This window comes from Oenanthe melanoleuca, chromosome Z, assembly GCF_029582105.1.
Source record: "Oenanthe melanoleuca isolate GR-GAL-2019-014 chromosome Z, OMel1.0, whole genome shotgun sequence".
Taxonomy (NCBI): domain Eukaryota; kingdom Metazoa; phylum Chordata; class Aves; order Passeriformes; family Muscicapidae; genus Oenanthe; species Oenanthe melanoleuca.
The window spans coordinates 64286976-64306342 of record NC_079362.1 but is presented as its reverse complement, the minus strand read 5'-3'; the positions used below and the strand labels follow the sequence as shown (position 1 = coordinate 64306342).

At 43.2% G+C, this 19367-nt stretch overlaps 1 protein-coding gene across 2 annotated transcripts in view; it reads left to right on the top strand.

Annotated features, from left to right (window-relative positions):
• Nucleotides 1-1087: 1087 nt before the first annotated feature.
• EGFLAM (EGF like, fibronectin type III and laminin G domains) overlaps nt 1088-19367 on the top strand; it is a 68124-nt gene continuing 49844 nt past the window's right edge. The window contains exons 1-4 of one of the 2 annotated variants that reach the window (XM_056514281.1): nt 1088-1335; nt 13034-13143; nt 15013-15096; nt 16236-16262. In XM_056514281.1, coding sequence (XP_056370256.1) covers nt 1227-1335; nt 13034-13143; nt 15013-15096; nt 16236-16262 — 330 coding nt within the window. In that variant the 5' untranslated portion in view covers nt 1088-1226. Of the gene's footprint in view, nt 1336-13030; nt 13144-15012; nt 15097-16235; nt 16263-19367 lie in introns of both variants that reach the window. The other variant, XM_056514280.1, reaches the window with a different exon arrangement.

The window sequence follows — 19367 nt, the reverse complement described above, 5'->3', positions numbered from 1 at the left end:
CATAAAATTACAGCATAGAACTCATTGAACAGAGCATCAGTTTTACAGATTCACAAAGAGTATAAACATACATAATTTATATGGACATCAAACCCACTAAAAACTATCAAAGTAAACAGCAAAATAAACAAATGAAGCTAATTTCCAAGCCAAAGCCCACACAAACCCTCAAGACATAACAACTCTGGTGTTTCAGGGTTTATACTGATCTCTAACTAACCAAATTCAGGATGAGACCTGGAGCAGAGGGCAGATAATCTCGTATCTGCCAATAAGAAGTTTCTGCACTTCCTTCCGTCTTTTAAATTTCAGAGATGGGATACTGAACCAAATAGATTTTGTCTTTCCACCCACCAATACTTAATTTGACAGAGATGCTCTGAAGAGGTGCTTTGGATTTCTTGTTTATCTCAGTTTTTTTCTGGGATCGTCAGACTCCAGCGCTTCCCTTTGCTTTCCTCCCCCAGCCCTCTCCATCCCCTCTAATCTCCACAGGGGTTTCTATATTAGTCTGAGTGGCTGGATAGGTCTCAGCCTCCATCTGGGGGGGGGGATTAAACTTAATTTATCCTCTTAATTCGGCAACAATTTCCTCACCAAATCCTCTTCCTAGCTTCGCCTTCGCCCCAGCAGTTGGCTAGCATTTCAGCCCCGTACCTTCGGGAATAAAAAAAAAAAGGGAGAAACCCGCAAACCCGTGTCAAATGCCAATGCTGCCTGGGGAGGGCGGCACTGGAGTTGGGGTCCCTCAGGGCGGAGCGGGGCGGGGGGCAGAGCAGGGGGCAGAGCCGGGTCCCAGCTGAGGAAGGGGGGCACAGTGCCCGGTGTTACCCGGGGTGGTGCTGTCCCCTCCCCGCGGGCAGGGCAGGGCAGGGCAGGGCAGGGGTCCCAGCTGAGGAAGGGCGGCACAGTGCCCGGTGTTACCCGGGCTGGTGCTGTCCCCTCCCCGCGGGCAGGACCGGCTGCCGAGCCGCACGGGGCGCTCCCGGCAGGGGACGCCGCGGCCCCTCCGGCGGGGCTGGGCCGGCGCCCCGCGGGGGAGGTGCCGAGCCGTGCCCCGCGCCGGGCAGTAATCCCATCAGAGGGCCGGAGCCAGCCTCCTCCCCGCTCCCCGCTCCCTCCCCGTGCCTGCCCGGCGCGTCCAGCCCCGCTGCCCGCTCCGCTCCGCTCCGCGCCGGGCCCGGCTCGCCGCTCAGCTCCGCGCTCGGGCGGGGGTCTCGGCGCACATGGAGCTGCCGGGCGGCTGTCACCGCCGCTGCCTCGCCTTGCTGCTGCTCCTGGCTTCGTGCATCGGCTGCGCGGCCACGCCGCGCAGGAACATCCCCCGCCGGCAAGGTAGGACCGCCGCACGCTTGTGCCGGCGAAGTTCCGCGTCCCTTTAGCGCCGGGGCCGGGCAGCCCGGGTGGGCAGCGGGGCTGAGCCCGGACTGCCCGGTCAGGGCGCTCATCCGGGAGCCCCGGTGCCCGGCGGGGCGTCCGCAGCTCCTCGCCCTGCCCTGCGAGCCCCTGCCGCCCTCTCGGGGGAAGGGACGATGCCCCGGCAATGGCAGGGACCCGTGAAGTTGTGGGGTCGGCGTAGGACCCGTTCTCTCTGACATCCTACACCCAGTGCCGGTGGGCGCACTGGATTTACAGACCAGGACCAGGATGCAGCTACTGCGGAAGAAATCGGCAGAAATTTTATCCGGTTTCCCCTGGATCCTGTTACCTGCGGTGCGGCGTGAGCAGACTTAGAAGCCAGGTGAACCTCTAAGCCAGTCAGAGGTGACATTTGTATGTCTCGCAGAGAATAACCTAAGGCATAGAGTAGTAAATGTGAAAGAAAAGAAGCAATGTCACCTTGTCCCAAAAAGGTGTCTATCGTGTACCAAGCCTGATGGGGTGTGCCGCCCGGTCCTGCTCCCGGCTGAGCTCTGCCGTGCCTGCGGGAGGGTTCCCACGGCTGTCGCCGGGAGCTTTGCTCGCTGATCAAGGAGGTCCTGCACAGTCCTCGGAGGTTGAAAGTTAAAACCCTAGTCTCTTAAAACCCTTTTACAGTCTGCAGCATATGAAACAGTAAGGTAAAATGTAAACAATGAGATGAGACACGGCGCATGGTGAAGTTTGACATTCTGTGTACTTTACAAATTGCGGTGCTAAGAGAAGATAACTATGCCCGGACTGTCTCAAACACTGGGAGTATCCTGGAGTCTTTGTGACCAACACCGACTCTTATCACTCAGTTCACTGAGATCAGTTCAATTGAAAATACAAAAAGTTTAGTAAGCTCTGCCTCGTCTCATGAAGTGTTTGTCACTTCGGATCCTTTTTGTGTCTATCCCACAGTATTGAAAGATTTTTATTGCTGGTTTTTAGAATCACAATTGTGCCTTTTCTTGCTCATATGAGAAGAAAACAAATGCCTTGGAAACTTAATACTTAAATGCAGCCTCAGCTTAAAACCCTTACTGGACAGATGGCTGATTTTACTGGTCTGACCTTGTCTCTTAGGGATCTAGTCCCATGATCCTTGGTTGTCATAATAGCCACCATTAAGTACTTGAGGAAATTAGGCAGACAGTCGTTGTAAATGAGATGATTAGTAGCTGCGTTAAAAATACTGGATGTGTGAAGTTGGGGAGGCAAATATGAAAATATTTTAAAATATTCTTTGATTGTAACATACTGTTGTTCTTGTTTCCCCTAGTCACAGCAGAATGGCAGACCTGGAAAAAATGCATTTCTGTGCATTAAACAGTTTAATGCTCGGAAACTAATTGTAGTGTTGTGAATGAAATTAATTAATATATTAGTATTGTGTTTACCTTACTTTTGTTAAGACACATTTTATGTTAATTTTTTATAGTATGCTTCAGGTTCACTGACTGATTCAATCATTCCTTTCTTTCTTCTTTTGCTGTATAAGTAAGTAATGAGTTTTATTGGGCAAAATTTTTTCAAAATCTGTGCAAACATTTGAAAATCCACTAGCAAGATTTGAAGAGGGAAATCTCCCACATTGTTTGTGTGCAGCAGTATATATATGTGATTTAAATCCCATTTGCATTTTGCAGGGACTGTTGGAATTGAGGCTCCCAAGAATCCCATGACTGTGAAATTAAATGTTGCTCTCAAAACACTCAGAACAGATGTAGTTTCAGGTAGCTGAAACGTCTCTGCCTTGTTCTGCAGCATATCATATGCTGGGTTGTTAAGAATGGAAAAGAACTATTATTTACTCACACATCCAAAATTACAGATTCAGTGAGTAAAGACAAGATAAGATAATAAAAAGTTCTTCAGGATTTTTTTTTCTTTCATTTGGCCTTTTCAATAGTGATAGAAGTGAGGCTTGTAAGCAAGAGGTTATATCAAGAGAGAAGTCAAAAAACCAGTTGATCTGGTTGATCAGAAGCTGGCTTGGAGGTCCTGTGGATCAAAAGAAAAAAAGATAGTAAAATGGATCTCCATTATCCCCAAGTTTTGCTTCAGGGCTTATCTTACAAAGATCAGTTTTGTAATCCCAAGAAAGCAGCAAAGTAAGAAATCTGTTCATGAAATTAATATATAGTAAAATGGCCACACTTACAAGTTCTTAAATTAATCTTCAGGGAAAAAAGGGTGGGTACTCAAATACATGACATTCTGATGACTGCTAAAATCATTTGAACGTTTACAGTTACATAATACATTTTCTGGAGACAAGGCAACAGAATGACAGACTCTTTGGGAAGGGCTTAAAACAAATCCTTAGACACTGTGTGGTGGATAGTATAGCTGGGAACAGATTAGCCTGGGATTCTCTATATCTTGTACTCCCAGAAGCTGGCACTCATTCACATTTTTTTCTTGTTTTTACCTTCTGCAAAGACACAGGTTTTTGCCATTTCTGTTTCAAGTTTCAGCTGGTTGAAGAATAGAGAGCCTCAAACAAGCTCCCAGTCTGTTACTCTGCTACTAATATAAACACAGTATTTAATTTTAATGGTTGTCTGATTTTAGAGAATTTTAAGGGGAAGAGCTGACCAGTCCTGTGGATGTTCATGGCATAAAATTGTTGCTCTGTATTGCATTGATGATTCTTTAGTAACAGAGTGTAAAATTCCAACGCCCTGTAGAATAATAAAACGGGTAAGTTGGTCTGCATGGAGAATAAAAATAATCATATCTGATGCTTAGGAATGCTTCTCCTTTTATAAATATATTATGCTTGCCAGCTAATATAAATAAAGAATTTGGCTTGTATCTCTTTCCCAGATATCCATAACAGTAGACATCACTAATTTTCTGTGTAAATGCTGGAGGAATCAGACCAGTTACAGTCTGAAGACTTTACAAGAGAGTAGCACTCAATATCAGGGCCAGAGTTTCAAAAGAGTAAAATCCTTGGTCAGCACTACAGTAAATGACTTTTTTTTCCCCAAAGGATTTGGCTCTGGGATACTTGAATTCTTTAGAAAATCTGACTATAATAAGAGCTGCTACATAAGGAGCACTTTTGAAATTCTAGCCGTATTTATGTATCAAAAGAGGTCAAACTGCCTTGAAATCAGGTCTACAGATATGAAAAATCCAACAATCTTTGGGAAGGAGCGTGCTTATTTGAGTTTTAAATATTACAGTTTTTTTGAGCCACAATAGGATGAATTCTTATTCACTGGCATAATAAATGCCACACGTAAAGCATGCAAGGGTAAGGTTTATTTGCTGCTGGATGTGAAGTGTCTGAGAAGAGGAATGAGTCTGAAGCTGAATGATTCCTGATGTGAGGGATGTAGAGCTGTCACAGACAGTGTGTATCTGTGAGCTAGAACTAATAAAGAAGATGTGAATAATTTATTTAAGGGAAGATTAGTATCATCCACTTGCAGTTTAAAAAAATGTCTGATGTCTTCAACACCAGTAAAATCAAGCACTAATTATATATGCATTTGTTGTTTGTCACCTTCAGGTGTAAGTTGCATTGCAACATTATGTGACATTCTCACTTGTTTGAACCTCTGGGGTCCATGGTCTGGTAAATTCTGAAAACTGTTCAATCACATCACAACCTCATGCAGATACGATAATACTTTCCAGGGCAGCAATAGGAATGCAGTGAATTAGTCCACTTGAGCATGTTACTTTGTATGTCACTGTTGCTCATTCTGAAGTATGTCTTCTTCAGTTAGTCTCGCAGCAAAATGTCTTGTGCCCTTTCCACCATGAAATTGCTATCTTTCTCTGAACAAGGAAACTTTCAGTACATGTTTTTCGTTGGCACCATTTTGCCAATTCCAATGTCTGAAATGACTATTCAGTCTCCCACTAGTGTTCAGAAAGGTAAATCAGCTGAGACATTCTATACCAGATACTGGGGTTCACAGTGATGCTTCAGAGAGGAGGGGCTGTTTTGGAGCTGGGGCACTAAAGTGATCCTTGGGAGATCTTTCTGCCTTGAGGCTGTCACAGACTGCCTTTGACAGCTAGCCAGTCCTTCACAGGCTAGATTTTCATTCTCAGAAAGGAGACAAGAGTGGGTTTATGGTTTCATCCTTTTCCAGCTGTGCCACTTTAGATAGTGATAAAACTCCTACAGGGTGCTCATCATAGCTGCACCCCAATTTTAGTCAATGCTTCCAGGCATTAACTGAGTGATAATGTGTAGGTGATTTTCATGGTGTCTCCTGGTGTGCCTTGGAGAAAAAAACCCTCTTTTTCTCTCAGTGACACAGCAGGACTAGACAGGACACAGCACTGTGTATTGTTTGCAGCTCATTAGACGTGCACACATCCAACAATCATAACTCACCTTAAACTTAATGGCAGGGATTCTGAGTGTCAGTACCCAAAAAACATCTTGAGGAACAGAATAGTACCTTGTTTTCTTAAACCAAAAAAAAATCAGTGCATTACTGTGAGGGTGACTGAGAATTTATCCTGAGGTTGTGGAGTATCTATCCTTGGAGATATTCAAACCTCTTTATGTGAAGTCTTGGGCAACCTGGTGCAGCTGAGTCTGCTCTGAGCAGGAGTTTGGATCTCCCAATGTGCTCTCCAGTCTCACTCCCTCTGATTTTGCAGTGTCACAAGGATCTGCTGAAAACATCTGTTTCAGCTCTCAGGTTTAGCTTCCTTTGAGTTCTTCTCCACCCATCATGGACTGAAAACACCAACTGGACCAGCTACTCTGCTTTCTACGGAGAAATGAATGTTTTGTGGCACTGTGGTCAGTACAAAGTGTTGGGTGGGAGGTTGCTACTCTTAGTGTTACGTATGAGGCCTGTGCCAAAACCTCAAGAAAAACCAACCCGCACTCTGATTTTTTGTGATACTTTCTGAGGTGGGACTAGATTGTTTGTGTCCATGAATAATGAGCTTCAAAGCAATCATTCAGAACTTGGAAGGGTTGTGGGAGTCCAAATGCTGCATGTTGTGTCCTGCCCTGCACGTTTGTTGCCTGTCACGTGGTCAGCTCTGTCCTCTTTAATCTTTCTGCATGTGTGTAAGTAATGCACGTGTGATTGTCACATTGTAATTTTTTTCTGTCTTACCACTTCTCAGGAAGCTCCTCTTTAACTATTTTCTGGTACCAAGTAAGAGGTTTCTTCAGGAGCTGTTTTGTTCTGGGTTTCATCCAGGAGGAAATGTGTAGTAGATATAGTGAACTGATTAAGGTACATCGAGGAGAACACTTTTTATTTTTACATTTTTGCAATTTCACTGGCCTTTTTACTTTTCGGAATGCTGTGGTCTGTGAAGCTCCTCCAGTATTTGTGCTTCCTAGCCCCTCAGATGCCTAACCCATGGGGCAACAGAGGTTGGAGGAGATGCCAGGATATGTCGCTGGCATGTTGGTTCCTTATCAGCCTGTCCCACTGATTATTAAAGTCTATTACACAGGAAGGGTGATGTACTCCTGCTTGATTTCAGCTGCCTTCTGGCACTTAGGAACAAGAACTTTCTCCAAGAACAGGAACCTGGTTACCAATTTCCTCTGCCAGGCCAAGGTGCTGCAGAGATACCAGGAACTAGGACAGCCTTGCCGCAGCACTGGGAGACTTCAATAGGCAAAGCACAAAACTGGTTTTAGAGCAGTGAGCATTAAGATTTTGACTCAGGCTTCCAGAAATGCACTGGAAGTTATGCAAGTGGGGTGTCTTGGTGGGGCTTTTTACAGGCACCTATACTCCATTTTCTCTGGAAGTGGAAAATGCTTCCATTAGGTGAAATATTTCACCAAGTTATCCAGGTGCAGGTACAAGGTATGCATGTATGCACTTGAGTGACTCAAACTGGCCTCTGAACAGTAATTATTAAAACCATAAGCCTGTAAGAGTTGCCTAGAGATTGCCTAATGTGCTCATTTTGACTAGGGCAAGACAGATACAAGCTAGACCTTTGGTCAGAGGTATGATGTCACCTTCTTTTTATAACCTTCAGCATCAGGAATTCTCCAAAAGTGAGTTGAGGGCATAACCATCCATAGCTACAAATTTTAATATATAGCTCTCCAAAAAGTTAAAAAAAAAAAAAAAAAAAAAAAAAAAGTCATTACTGCTTTTCCTTTTCAGTCCTGGAAGTCACTGTTGCTCTGTGCAGAGCTCCCCTCCTCTCTCCTTCCCTTTGCTGCAGCTGGAGCCTTCCTGGGAGCAGAGCCTTGCTCCAGGAAGGAGTGTAAGGAGGGAACTTCCCCTGGCTGCCTTTCTGTTCAGAGATCTGCAGGCCCAAGGCACAGCAGGAAGAGCCACGACAAAGCCTCCAGTGACATTGTTCATCCTTAATGGGATTCGTGGTGCTGCACTGTAGCTTAAGTTCTGAGCTTTGTCTCCTTCATTCCCCTTTGCTGGGCTATAAAAATCCCACTGACTGTCACCTTAGATGTCCCTGGGGCAGATAACAGATGCTATATAAGCATCAGCAAAACATCACATGAGTCCAAGCCTGTTATTTATTAGAATGTTTTAGAGACTTTTTTCATTGTGGTTTCTTTTGCAGTATTTTTAAAGGACTGGTGAAGGTCAGGTTGGTCTCTCCAGAGATTTGTGCACTGTGGTCTGAATAAAAAACCATGGTGCCTCTCTAGGGCCATTGCCTGCCACCTCTGCTGCAGGATCTGATGCAGTGGTAGGTGACTCAGTCAGACTGTCAAGGATTTTGGTGTGTGGATGTTGCTGCTCCGGGTGCAGAACCAGGACCGGCTGGCTGAGATTTTCCAGCTTCAAGTCCTTGTCCTTTGTAGTTGTTGTGGCTGAGAAATTCTTGTTCTCTTACGTACTGCTGCTGGGCAGTGGGAGCTGGAAGAGGCTTCAAAGAAATTTAAAGATGGCATATTTTTTTCATTTAGAATTTCCTGACCTTTTCAGTTTGTCATGTTGTCTTCCTTCCACTGTGGTGTTTGCGTAACTTTTGATCTGTAAAATAAAGATCTGTGGAAAAAAAGACCTTATCACTGTTTATTGTTTAATAAATAAGAATTTCACCAATATTTCAGTGAGTGAATGGACTGTTCTACACATTTGTTTCACCTCTTGGAATGGGCAAACATTTTTCCTTTGAAAACAGCTGTTATAATGATAAAAGGCTATTTTAATAAAATTCACAATGAATTTTTTTGTGAAGTGGTGAACACAAATAACGTTTCAAACAGAAGAAATTTAGAGGTATTTCTGGAAAGTGTTTTTTTTTTCTGAAAACTTCAATTTGTAATTAGTTTGAATTGGTTTTTTGAGCTTTTTTATTCCTGTTTTCTTTAATTGTGAGATGTCAGTAGTGACAGCTGGCATTTCATCAACAATTTCACTTGTTTCATGGGACACAAATGGGAGACACATTGTCCTGGAAAATAAGGATTTCAGTCAGTACCTCTTAGCTGTTACCCACAGAGATTTAGAAGTAAAATAGTGAAATGCTTATCTCCTTTCATGGGCTCATGTTCTGTTGTTAAGAGTAGTACAGAAAATGTAGTAAAAAGATTTTGATTTTCCAAACTACAAACTCATAAAGATAATATTGACCATCTGTTTTCCCTTAAATACGTTATTGTATTATTGCATGTGGATTGTATCAGTGAATTATTTGCATGTTGTTTCAGGATCTGCAAGTACTTGTGTCTACCTGCATGCCTTGATACAATAACAACATCTAAAAAGAAAATATTAAATTCAAATATAATTAAAATTCTAAAAGAAAAATTTCTAGCACAAATCCATTCAGATATTAAATTAATAGGTATTTAAGATTAAAATTGTTTTCAATCACTGTTATTTTAATCTAAATTAAAATTTGAATTACTTTTGAAATTTGCTCTAAAATAGTAGTACTAGTAGTATATAATAGTAGGGATGGGCTTTATCCAATTAATCCAAAGTGATGAATGTGAATCTTCAAATGTGAAGCTTATGGACATTAGAAATGTATTTGGTTTGAGGTTGAGTTTTTTTCTCATAACTGTTCATCACTGTAGTAAGATTTTGGTGTCATACCACGACTAGAAGGAATGAAGGAAGAGCTGTGCCTGCATAAGCAGCTTTCTTGGAGTAGCTGAAGGAAAGGATCTGGCTGAGGTGGCTGCACAAGGGCAGCATGGTTAGCCTGGGAGCAGAAGGTGGATTAATTGGAAATGTTTTCACTCTGTACTCAAGGTAGCTTCACCAAATCACAAGGGCAGATGTGGAAGTGACATTTCTGCTGGTGGATTCAGTGATGGCAAGGAGCATCCAGAGGCACTGTGACACAGAATCATGGAAGAGTAGAATGTTAAGGGGTTGAAGGGACTTAAAGACCATCTAATCCCAATCCCCTTGTCATAGGGACACTCCCACTAGACTGGGTTGCTCAAGACCTTATCTAACCTGGCTATGAACATTGGCAAGGCTGGAGCATCCACAGCCTCTCTGGGAAACATGTGACAGTGCCTCACCAGCCTCACAGCAAAGAATTTAATCTCTTCATTGCAGGAAAGGATAACTCCATTGATTGGCCCAGGCTGGGGGCCATTCCCAGGAGGCACAGGAGCCTGTGGCCACCCTGATGGTGTTTAATATATGGGCAAAGGCTATTGTGTATGGCAGTGAGGGCCACAATGGAAGTGACACTTGTATTGATGGCATAAGCATTTTCACCATTTTTAATCTGATTTGCTTTTGTGAAGCAGAAATTTAAATAATGGTCATTATTTTGAAATGGCAAAATTTACTCCATCTCAGGGAGAGTGCTCATGTATTCTTCAGCTTACTTGGAGAGCTTGTTTGGTGACTTCTTTACTGATTTTGTGGTTTTTGCATGTTTTTAGAAGTACAGAGCCAAGGACATGTATAAACGGGAAGGAAAGTAGCTGTAAGCAGAAAAGTAAACACAGCATTGTCAGCTAAACATTGTTTATCTATGGCTAAATCCTCATTAAGTTCTTGTGTTTGATATATTTTCACAATGTATAGCTATAATATGTGTGAGATTCCTCCCCCTTGATTAATGGCTCCTTTGCTTGGCACTGGAGTCATTGCTTCCATTAAAAGCGTTTTGGACAATATCAAATTTTCTGTGCCTGATGGGCCAGAAAGGAGAACCACTTTGTACAAAACGTGTTTCATTTCATTGTTTATATGAATTGGCTGCTTGTTCTTTATGATCAGAGCAAATCTTCATGCCTTCTTAGGTGTTCTCTGGACCCGTCTGCAGAGGGCACTGGCAGGGGGGTCATCACTCAGGCAGATCTTCAGAGCATGTACCAGCAGTGGATGAGTGTCAGTCCTTTTGTCTGGAATTTTTGGATTCCCAATCCAAATGGCTCAGGGGGAGGAGGCTCTGTTGTGGTTTTGCACTGTGCATGGTGCTACCAGATTAACAGAGGTTTCACGTTGAATTTTGAGAATAGATATTTCTGACCCAAATTGTAGGAGAAACTACGAATACCCCAAGAGTTTTACTGCTGAAAACTCTTTATTATTTTTAGTAGTCTAAACATGATGTCTGATATAAAGACATAAATGTTTAGACCAGCTTCAATATCTGTTTTTAGTGTGCCTAATACATGATGCTCTGTAAAATCATGCAAAACACATTAAGTTCACATTTATCTCAAAATGGCTTGTCAGTAGGGCAGTGACGTGTGCTGCAGCAGTTGTGATCAGCTGACAAACCATTTTGATGTGGTTCTTCAAAAGCCATGACACCTCCTGCAGCTCAGTGCCAGGAACAATGCTTGTGTCAGACCCTGCTGTCACTTTGCCATGGCTGCAAAGGAAAAGTTCAGTCCAGAAGTGGACATTTTTTACTTTCTGCCAGGTTGTGTGAAATTGTGACAACGAGAAGTGACTCTAAATCCCCAGATGCACATCACTGAGCTGCCAGGCCAGGAGTGGTGACAGCACAGGACTGTGGGGCTGCCATGCTGTGTGAGATACTCCTCTCTGCCTTGCCCTCTAGCCTCCCTGGGAAATTGCACTGTGCAGGGGTCACAGCTGCCACTGGCTTTGTTTTTCCCCTTGGCTCCTGGTCTGGGCATGAGGCAGCAGGTCCCCAGCAGTGTGAGTGCCCTGTGTGTTGCTTTGTCACAGAGAGGGCAGGATGCAGTGCTGTGGTGAGTGCTGGCCATCGCCTGAGGCTGCCTGCAAAGGCAGTGCCAGGGCTGGGGGTGCTTTCACCCGGGTCCCGAGCATGTATCTAGCCACATTCCTCTTGTGTTAGGGGAATCTTCTAGGGAGAACTAAACAGGCAGGATAAAAATACAGGTCTCTCTGGATCCTTGCTCTTGTTTTCTGTGGTGTAGTCCAGGACTTTGTATTTACTCCACAGTGGCATTTTATAGGCCAGTGTAACTGGGGCCACTGTTTGGCTCTCTCTCTCTCTTTCATCATCTGCAGCCTGGAGATAGTAGTGTTTTCTGGGGCTGAGTGAATAATTCATTATGTGGCTCCTTATTAAACAGATGTTGTCTCTCTGTTTGCAGATAGTCTGCAAATGGATTGCATTTAGTTCAAATTTATTTGTTGTTCCAATTTATTCACCAAATACTTTCAGTAAATAATGTTATTGGCCTATAGTGCATTCAGAATATGAATCTGAGGCCTGCCTTACATGACTATTTATCATTGCTGGTTAAAATTTGTTATTTAGGCAACTATGCCTTCCAGTAAAGTTGTCTCATAGAGCTTCCCCAGAAGGTAACACAAGGATGCTATGAATATGTTAAGGGTGAATGTTTAGGGGTATTCTTTCCTCCTTATTACTAATGCAGCTGAAATGCTTATCTGCCTCACTGGGTATTGTGAAAACTGGAAAGCTGTTTTCTGAATGTGAAATACTTCTTAAGTGGACACTGATATACCAGCCCTGGCTGCTTGTCCCTGCCACTCCTTTAGGTAGCAGGTGGTGCATGGTTCCAGCTACTACTTCCAGTGCTGCTGAGTGCAGGGTTGAAGGTGAGCATAGAAGGTGGCACATGCTATGGTCAGAGCCCCTGGACCAAGTAGGAATCCATGGCACTAAGTCCATGCTAATGAAGAAAATGGGTGAAGGCCCAGGGAACATGGCATGGTTTGCCCTCTTCCACACAGATGGACTTTCCTTCCCCAAAGATGTCCATATTGACTTAGAGATGTGGTGTGTGAGCTGTGCTGTCTTCCAGACCATTCCTGGGAGACCTTCCCAGTCGTCTGAATCTGTGCCACAGACTGTATGAGCAGAATGAATGCATGAATGTCCCTGTCTTTGGGTCCTGGATAGTATCCAGCACTTCAGGAACACATTTAAAAGCCTGTGAGTTGCTCAATGCAGTTGCTTGAAGCTCTGGGTGCTCCTAAATTAAGTAACAGCTTGCCCACTGAGAAGAGGAGATATCCCCCTTTGCTCCTCTTCTCCTGGTGTACCACTGCTCCCTTGGAAGTCAGAAGTGGAGAGGGAAAAGGGGCACCCAAGTCAAATCTGAATAGTGGTCTATGTTTGATAGTTTGGAATGAGGGCAGAACTTCAACGTTTTTCAAAAGTTATTCTTCAAGGACATACCTGCCAGGCAGGTGAAGGAGAGGGGTTTTGTCCTGTGGCTCCTTATACAATGCTGTTTTGTTTTTAGCAGATAGGCTGGGGCCTCCTCTGGATATCCTGCTGGATTCACTGAACTGCACAGCGTTCAGCGTGCAGTGGAAGATGCCAAAGCAGCACGCCAGCACCATCACGGGGTACACGGTAAGGGATGCTCCCTGCTGCTGCCTGGCCTCAGGCTGCACACACTGAAACCAGGGCACAGCCCCTTCTCCCAGCAAACAGTGCCACTGCCCAGAAAGCAGCCAGGGGACCGTGGGCTTGAGTGGATTGAGCTGTGACCTTAAAAAACAAGCAGTTCATGTTTTAGAGACAAGCTATGATGGGAATTTGGGTTGGATGCCAAAGGCTTGCAGTGGATATAGATTGTTGTGGTTTTCCTGCAAGGCTCTCAGTGCTCTCTGCAGCTGATAAAACAGTTAAGTAGAGCAGAGCAGGTCGATATTACACTGTGAAAGTGAGGGCCATGCATATCCTTTGACTTGTACTTCCAGCCTGAGGATTACTTTAGCAGGAATATGTTTTCAAACTAAGCCTCTAAAACTTCCTATACTGGCAGTAAGTACAAGGGAAAGAGTGTTTCATGGAGTCTCTTCCTGGATAGGTACTGCATAGAATCCCTGGGAACCCACCTACAGCCAGTCAATAACAAAAGGGCTTTTGTTTTATTCCCCCTTACCTCAGTTTCTCTTAAAAAAGCTGAATGATTTTCCTGTTGTACTCAGCAATTTTATAGGGAAGTCTCCCCACCAAGCCTCTGGCATGTTACCTTCTGCCTGTAGGGCAAAACAGAATGACACAGCTGAACTGGTTAATGCATTTTACTGTGCAAGAAGAAAAACTATGGGCACTAACATGTCACTCATTCATTTTTTGTTAGGTATTGTTTTAACAAGTATTCCATAGTAATGAAACAGTGCCAAAATGGAAGTTAGTCAGTGGGAAATTAGCACCAAAGATGCGAGATGCTGCCTAGAATGTGTTGCTTTCCCCTTCAACAACAACAACAACAAAAAAACCCCAAATAAGAGCTTTTCTTATTAGCATTTTCTGTGGATGGATTTGAAATTTCCAGGAATAAAATGCCCAAATAAAACACCCAAAATTCAGTTTTATGTAAAAAGGTGGGAAGCAGAATACTACTGAGTACCTTATTATTAACATGCACTGAAAGAAAGGTATTTCTGGTACACATGCTCCTTTATCCCAGAGTCTTGTAAGTGACAGCAGTGCAGCCCAGCTGCAGAGTTCATTTTATTGTTATGGAAGTGCTGTGGACTAGAATACAGTAGTCTAAAACTCCAAAAGCACTTGCTGTGGCCAGGACCTGCCTCAGGTGGGCTCTGTGTAGCTGGGTCCCCCCTTCTCTGCAAAAACAGTTTGCACTCTTCATCCATGCAGATAAAGCATCTGAGCTCCACTTCTTTTTTTAAGCCTTGAGCTGGTGTGTGGCATGATAATTAAACCAAGGACAAGCAGCATTAACAGTCCTCAAATGTCCTCACTGTAGTATCTTGACGTGGGACCTGGGTCTCTGTGCACAGGAAAGCAGATTGTGTGTCCCATTAGTGTCCAGTACATGGCAACAGACATGGAGAGATATTTTATGATAGAGCAGTTTTTATAATGTCACAATCACGTTACATCATCATCTTCCTTTCATGAAGTAAGGTATCTGTGTTGTGCAGATTAGTCCCACAGCACTGTCCATGTTAACCGCAGACAAATTATGCACAATTGAAATTGTCAGCTCAGGCCTCTGCTACAAACACTACAACTGTGTTTCACATTGGGCAAGTGTATACACTGTGTGGTGGTGTCCTTTGGTCACACTGACAGCTTCTAGCAAAAATGCAAGGAATATTAAAGGACTTTGGCTTTTCCTGCATTTGAAAAGGTATGGTATCATGGGCTCAAATTCTGTCCTCAGTATGAGATGATGCCCTCATTCTTAAGTTATTCTGAAACACTGAGTTATTGCTTTAACTGGCTTGACTATATCTTCTTCCCAAGGTCTTTTACTCAGAAGTTGAAGGTGACAAAGCAGTTAAACAGCTCTCACATGATGTTCCCCTGAGTTTGGATATGATTAGTATGGTGAGTATTTCTTTTCATCAACAATCAGAGCACTGGAGCAGATCATGCAAGTGGAAACTTGTACCTGTCTCCTTGTTGTAGTTTCATAAAATACGTGAGGATCCAAGCCCCAAATCTGCTCTGGGTATTGAGCAAAACGAAATCAGGTTTTTTTTGTGTTTGTGTGATGCACTTTTTCTCCTTCTTGTCTGACCATTTTAGCATGTAAGACTATTGGGACTTGCTCTCAGCTTCCTAGTACTGACCTTTGACATCTACTAAAATAGAACTTTTAATCTTAAATGCATTTTCATGCATGGAAGGGGTGGAATTGCATGAGTCCATGCAGTTAGAGAGAGCTGCACTATCACAGTGTGTGTTGCAGGGTCTGGCACAGCTGTGTGAGTTTACACACAGAGTGTTTTTGCTTCTGTGGCCTCCTGGAACATGCTTTAGTTGCAGTTCGGCAGGTTCATATTCTAGAAGATTTCCCCCAACTACTGGTGTTTATTTTTTTCTGTAAAGGACTACTTTTTCTCATTTCTCTCCATATTTTTTAAACTTATGGTTTTTTTCTTTTCCTTTGTATCTCCTTTGCATTCTTGCTTCAGGGTTTCCTTTTTTTTTTTTTATCTGTCCCTTCTCTTTCCTTCTTCTTTTTTCCTGCCCTTCTTCCTCACTAGAAATGTGAGTGAGGAGGATGCTTAGATTTCCCTGCAGGTTTCCATCACTCTGGTTGTCAGTTCTGACTTCTGCAGGATTATGGGATCACAGTGAATGAAACAATATTGCTGTGATGAAATATAGTTTCTTTTTTCATGCATTATTTTCTCCCTTCTTATCTTTATCTCTGTATTCCTCTCTCACCTTTCTTTATTTCTTAAAAACTCTTCTTGCTAGTAGTGCCAAGAAACATCAAATAGCACTGTTTTGTTTTGGTTTGGTGTTTTTTTAAAATCTTAGTCCTAACAGCAGTACTTCATAATCACTGGGAGAGGAGAGTCTGTATCCCAATACTCATGCAGATGATTAACAGCCACACAAATTGCTATATACTGCAGCACTGGTCTTGTTTTAATTCCCTGACCCATTATTTATATGTTTTTGCCATTGCTTTTTATTATGTTAGTTCTTAACAAGTCCTATTTGCTTTTTCCCAGGGTCAACCTGAAGGGCAAGCAATTTTTGTAAGTATTGCTTCACATGAAACTTGGTCACAGATGTGTTTAAAAAAAAAAAAAAATCGAATATTTTTGACTTTGTTTCTCCACTGACTCACACAAAAATGTTGATCTCAAATTTGTTTCTGTGTAGCACTTACACATAATCTTTTGTGGTCAAAATGTAACCAGACAGACAGACAGTAGATTCAAAAGGCTCAAAATCTACAGGTGGACAAGATGGACACATGTAGGCAAAGTAGCTCACTTTTTAGCAATGCATAAACCTTTTTCTCAGTCATAAGAGGTAGTTCTTGTCAGATGCCTTCTTTTGATGGAGTAAATTTGTGTAAGAAATGAGATATATCCAGGCAGTGAGGATTTAGAGATGATGGGGACAGTCAAGTAGTCAGAGAGACAATAAAAGGGAAGAACACAGTCTGCAGCTGGAGAGGAGATGAAGAGGGAAAGGCCTGAGCCAGTCCAGAGAGAGCCAAGCAGGAGGAGGAGCACAGGAAGGGACCAGCCTTGCAACGCCAGGAGGAAGGAGTGGGAGACCAGCTACTAGTATAAAACAAGTTTGAAAGAAATACCAACCCTTAATGGCTTTGCAGCTGGTGGATTAATCAGATTGATTATTTCCAGTCCTGCACTCAGTCCAGTCTGCTTCCTGTGAACAGTAAACAGGTTGGGTTTATTGCAGGAAGCAAAAAGAGGTGCTCGGGTTTGGATAGAACGACAGAATTTCAGTGTTTAACTGAAGTCCCTAGCATCAACAGCTTCTTGAAAACTTCTGTTTTCTGAGATCTATTTTTGGAATAGAGGAATCTTACACAGTTGGTGGGCTCAGAGAGCTTTTGTGGTCTGACATAAGGGAGGTTTGGTTGGGCTACAGGAGCATGAGTCCTCAGGATGCACTTGAACCAGGACTATCTGGTTCAATCCTAGCTGAGCTGAGTCTGGATTCTGGCATTTCAGAGTTGAGCACTTCCATGCTGGGCACTTTTTTTCTGCTTGATAAAAATAACACTTCTGAGGGGTACTTGTGGAGAAGTATGAGTGGCTGGGATTAATCAGCTCCCAGCTGTCAGTAATCCTCCAGGAAGTGGTGTTCTCGATGAAATGCTTTCTGTTGTGTTCATACCAAACTCAACAGAAATCTGCAATAGTTTTGTGGTTAAGTCTGTTAATGTTTCCATCACTAAGCCTCCTCTCCTGGTGCTGGGTATGACCCTGCTGCTTTCTTGGAGGCTTCTCTGGGCCACGTGGGACTGCTGTAGCAAGAGCTGATTTGCAGTGCCTGTTTCTGTGCATGCATTCTGTTCATGTGTCTGTGTGTCAGCAAAGTGAATAATGTATTATTGTGTGTTATATCATCATAAAGGAGAGGATGCATAAGTGACAGCAGCCAGGAGAAGTGTAGATGCAGTACCATTTAGTAGGTGGTTGCTCTAACTGGGCATTAATATTCAGGAACTCCTGAACACATAGTTAAAAAACCAAGAAAAAAAAATAAAAATTAGTAGGCTTTAAAGGTGGGAGGTCTTAGGTTGGGTGCAGAGCCCTGGAGAGCCACACTGCTCCCTGTCAAATCACTAAATATACCAGTACAAAATGGGGAGTGACCAGCTGAGACCAGTAGTTCAGGGAAGGAATTGTCGTCAAGGGAGTGAGTGTCATTAAAACCAGCCCAGTTCCTGCAGCTGTGCTGTGATCCAGGGTCTGATGTTTTTTTGGATTAAAACAAAACAGAAAACAGACATTCTTCTGGAAAACAATTTGTAATCCTGGTTTCTGTGAGGCATCTTACTGAGCCTCACAGTTTCAACACATTTGTAGGGAAAGCAAGCTGTGTGGCAGGGCAGGGAGGGATATATGGGATAATTTAAGTGAAATTGGCTCCCCTGCCACAGAAAAAGGCATCACATTGCCTCACCCCACTCAGCAATGTGAGATTGTAATGAGAATACCAAATGTCATTTTTCAGGATTTTAGCAAAAGAGTTATGCAAGATAAGAAAGTGAAGTTGGTGACTATTGAAGCATTATCAGAGTGTTGATTTTGGGAATCAGACTTCAAAATATAGAGCTAATCTGAGTGGAGAGGGGACTACAAAAATGATGGGGATAACTCTTCCACATAATACCTAAATTTATTATCTGTGAGGCCACTCTGTCTCTTCTGAGAGGGATAGAACTTAGGTATAAGACCTGTCTTCTAAATACAAGCAAAAAAAGAAATGAAATATGTACTTCCAAGACAGTGGGGCACAAGGAAATGTGTTTCTATTCCAGGATCTGATTTGAAAGTGTTCCTGGTGTGAGGTAGGTGTTCCCTGACATTGCCACAGGTCAGGGTAGCATGATGGTGTCCTGAATTTGTGCTTATTCACTGATGTCCTGATCCTTGAAGATTAGATTTTGGTTTCAGAGATACCCCCTGTGTGTTCCAGGGCTGTGTTCATGAAGAGGGCACTGCCAGGAGGAGGCAGGTAGCCAGGTGTGCAAGGCATGAGTCAGTGCTCCTTGCTGAGGTTTTCAGGGCACACATGTTGAACTTGTTGAATACTTTAGTAGATATTAGGACTTTTATCTTGATTGGCCAGGCACTCAATGAGATAGTAAACTCTGTTTAGTTTACAGTAGACTGAGTCTGGAGGTGATAATATGAGGCACATACATAAATATCCAACTCTCCCCAAGGGCCAAGTTCCTGAATAGTGTGAAAATAGAAGACAGATAATGTAGGATTTTTCCTCATAAGCGTGAGTGTAATAAAGAGGAATACTGGCTGGAAAAAATGCACATAGTTCAAGGGCAGACAGACCATATGTATGGCATGGGGGATAGAAAGGAAGGAGCAGGGGCATCAGTTCTGTCACCAGAAGGAGGTACAGGGTTTTCAGCAATTGTTTTCTCAGATCACATTGTAAAAGTCCCTTCAGCTATGAGACTGAAAGACCCAGACTGATCTTTCAGAGTGAGTGTTCTTGCTGCCTCTCTCTGAACAGTTACTGTTCCAGGATTGTTATAGTCTCAGATTCATCTCAGACTTGTACAGATTATTTGAGTAGATCCAGGGTGAACAATGGAAAAACAAGATAGTGGTCAGATGGTCCATATTAATAGGAAA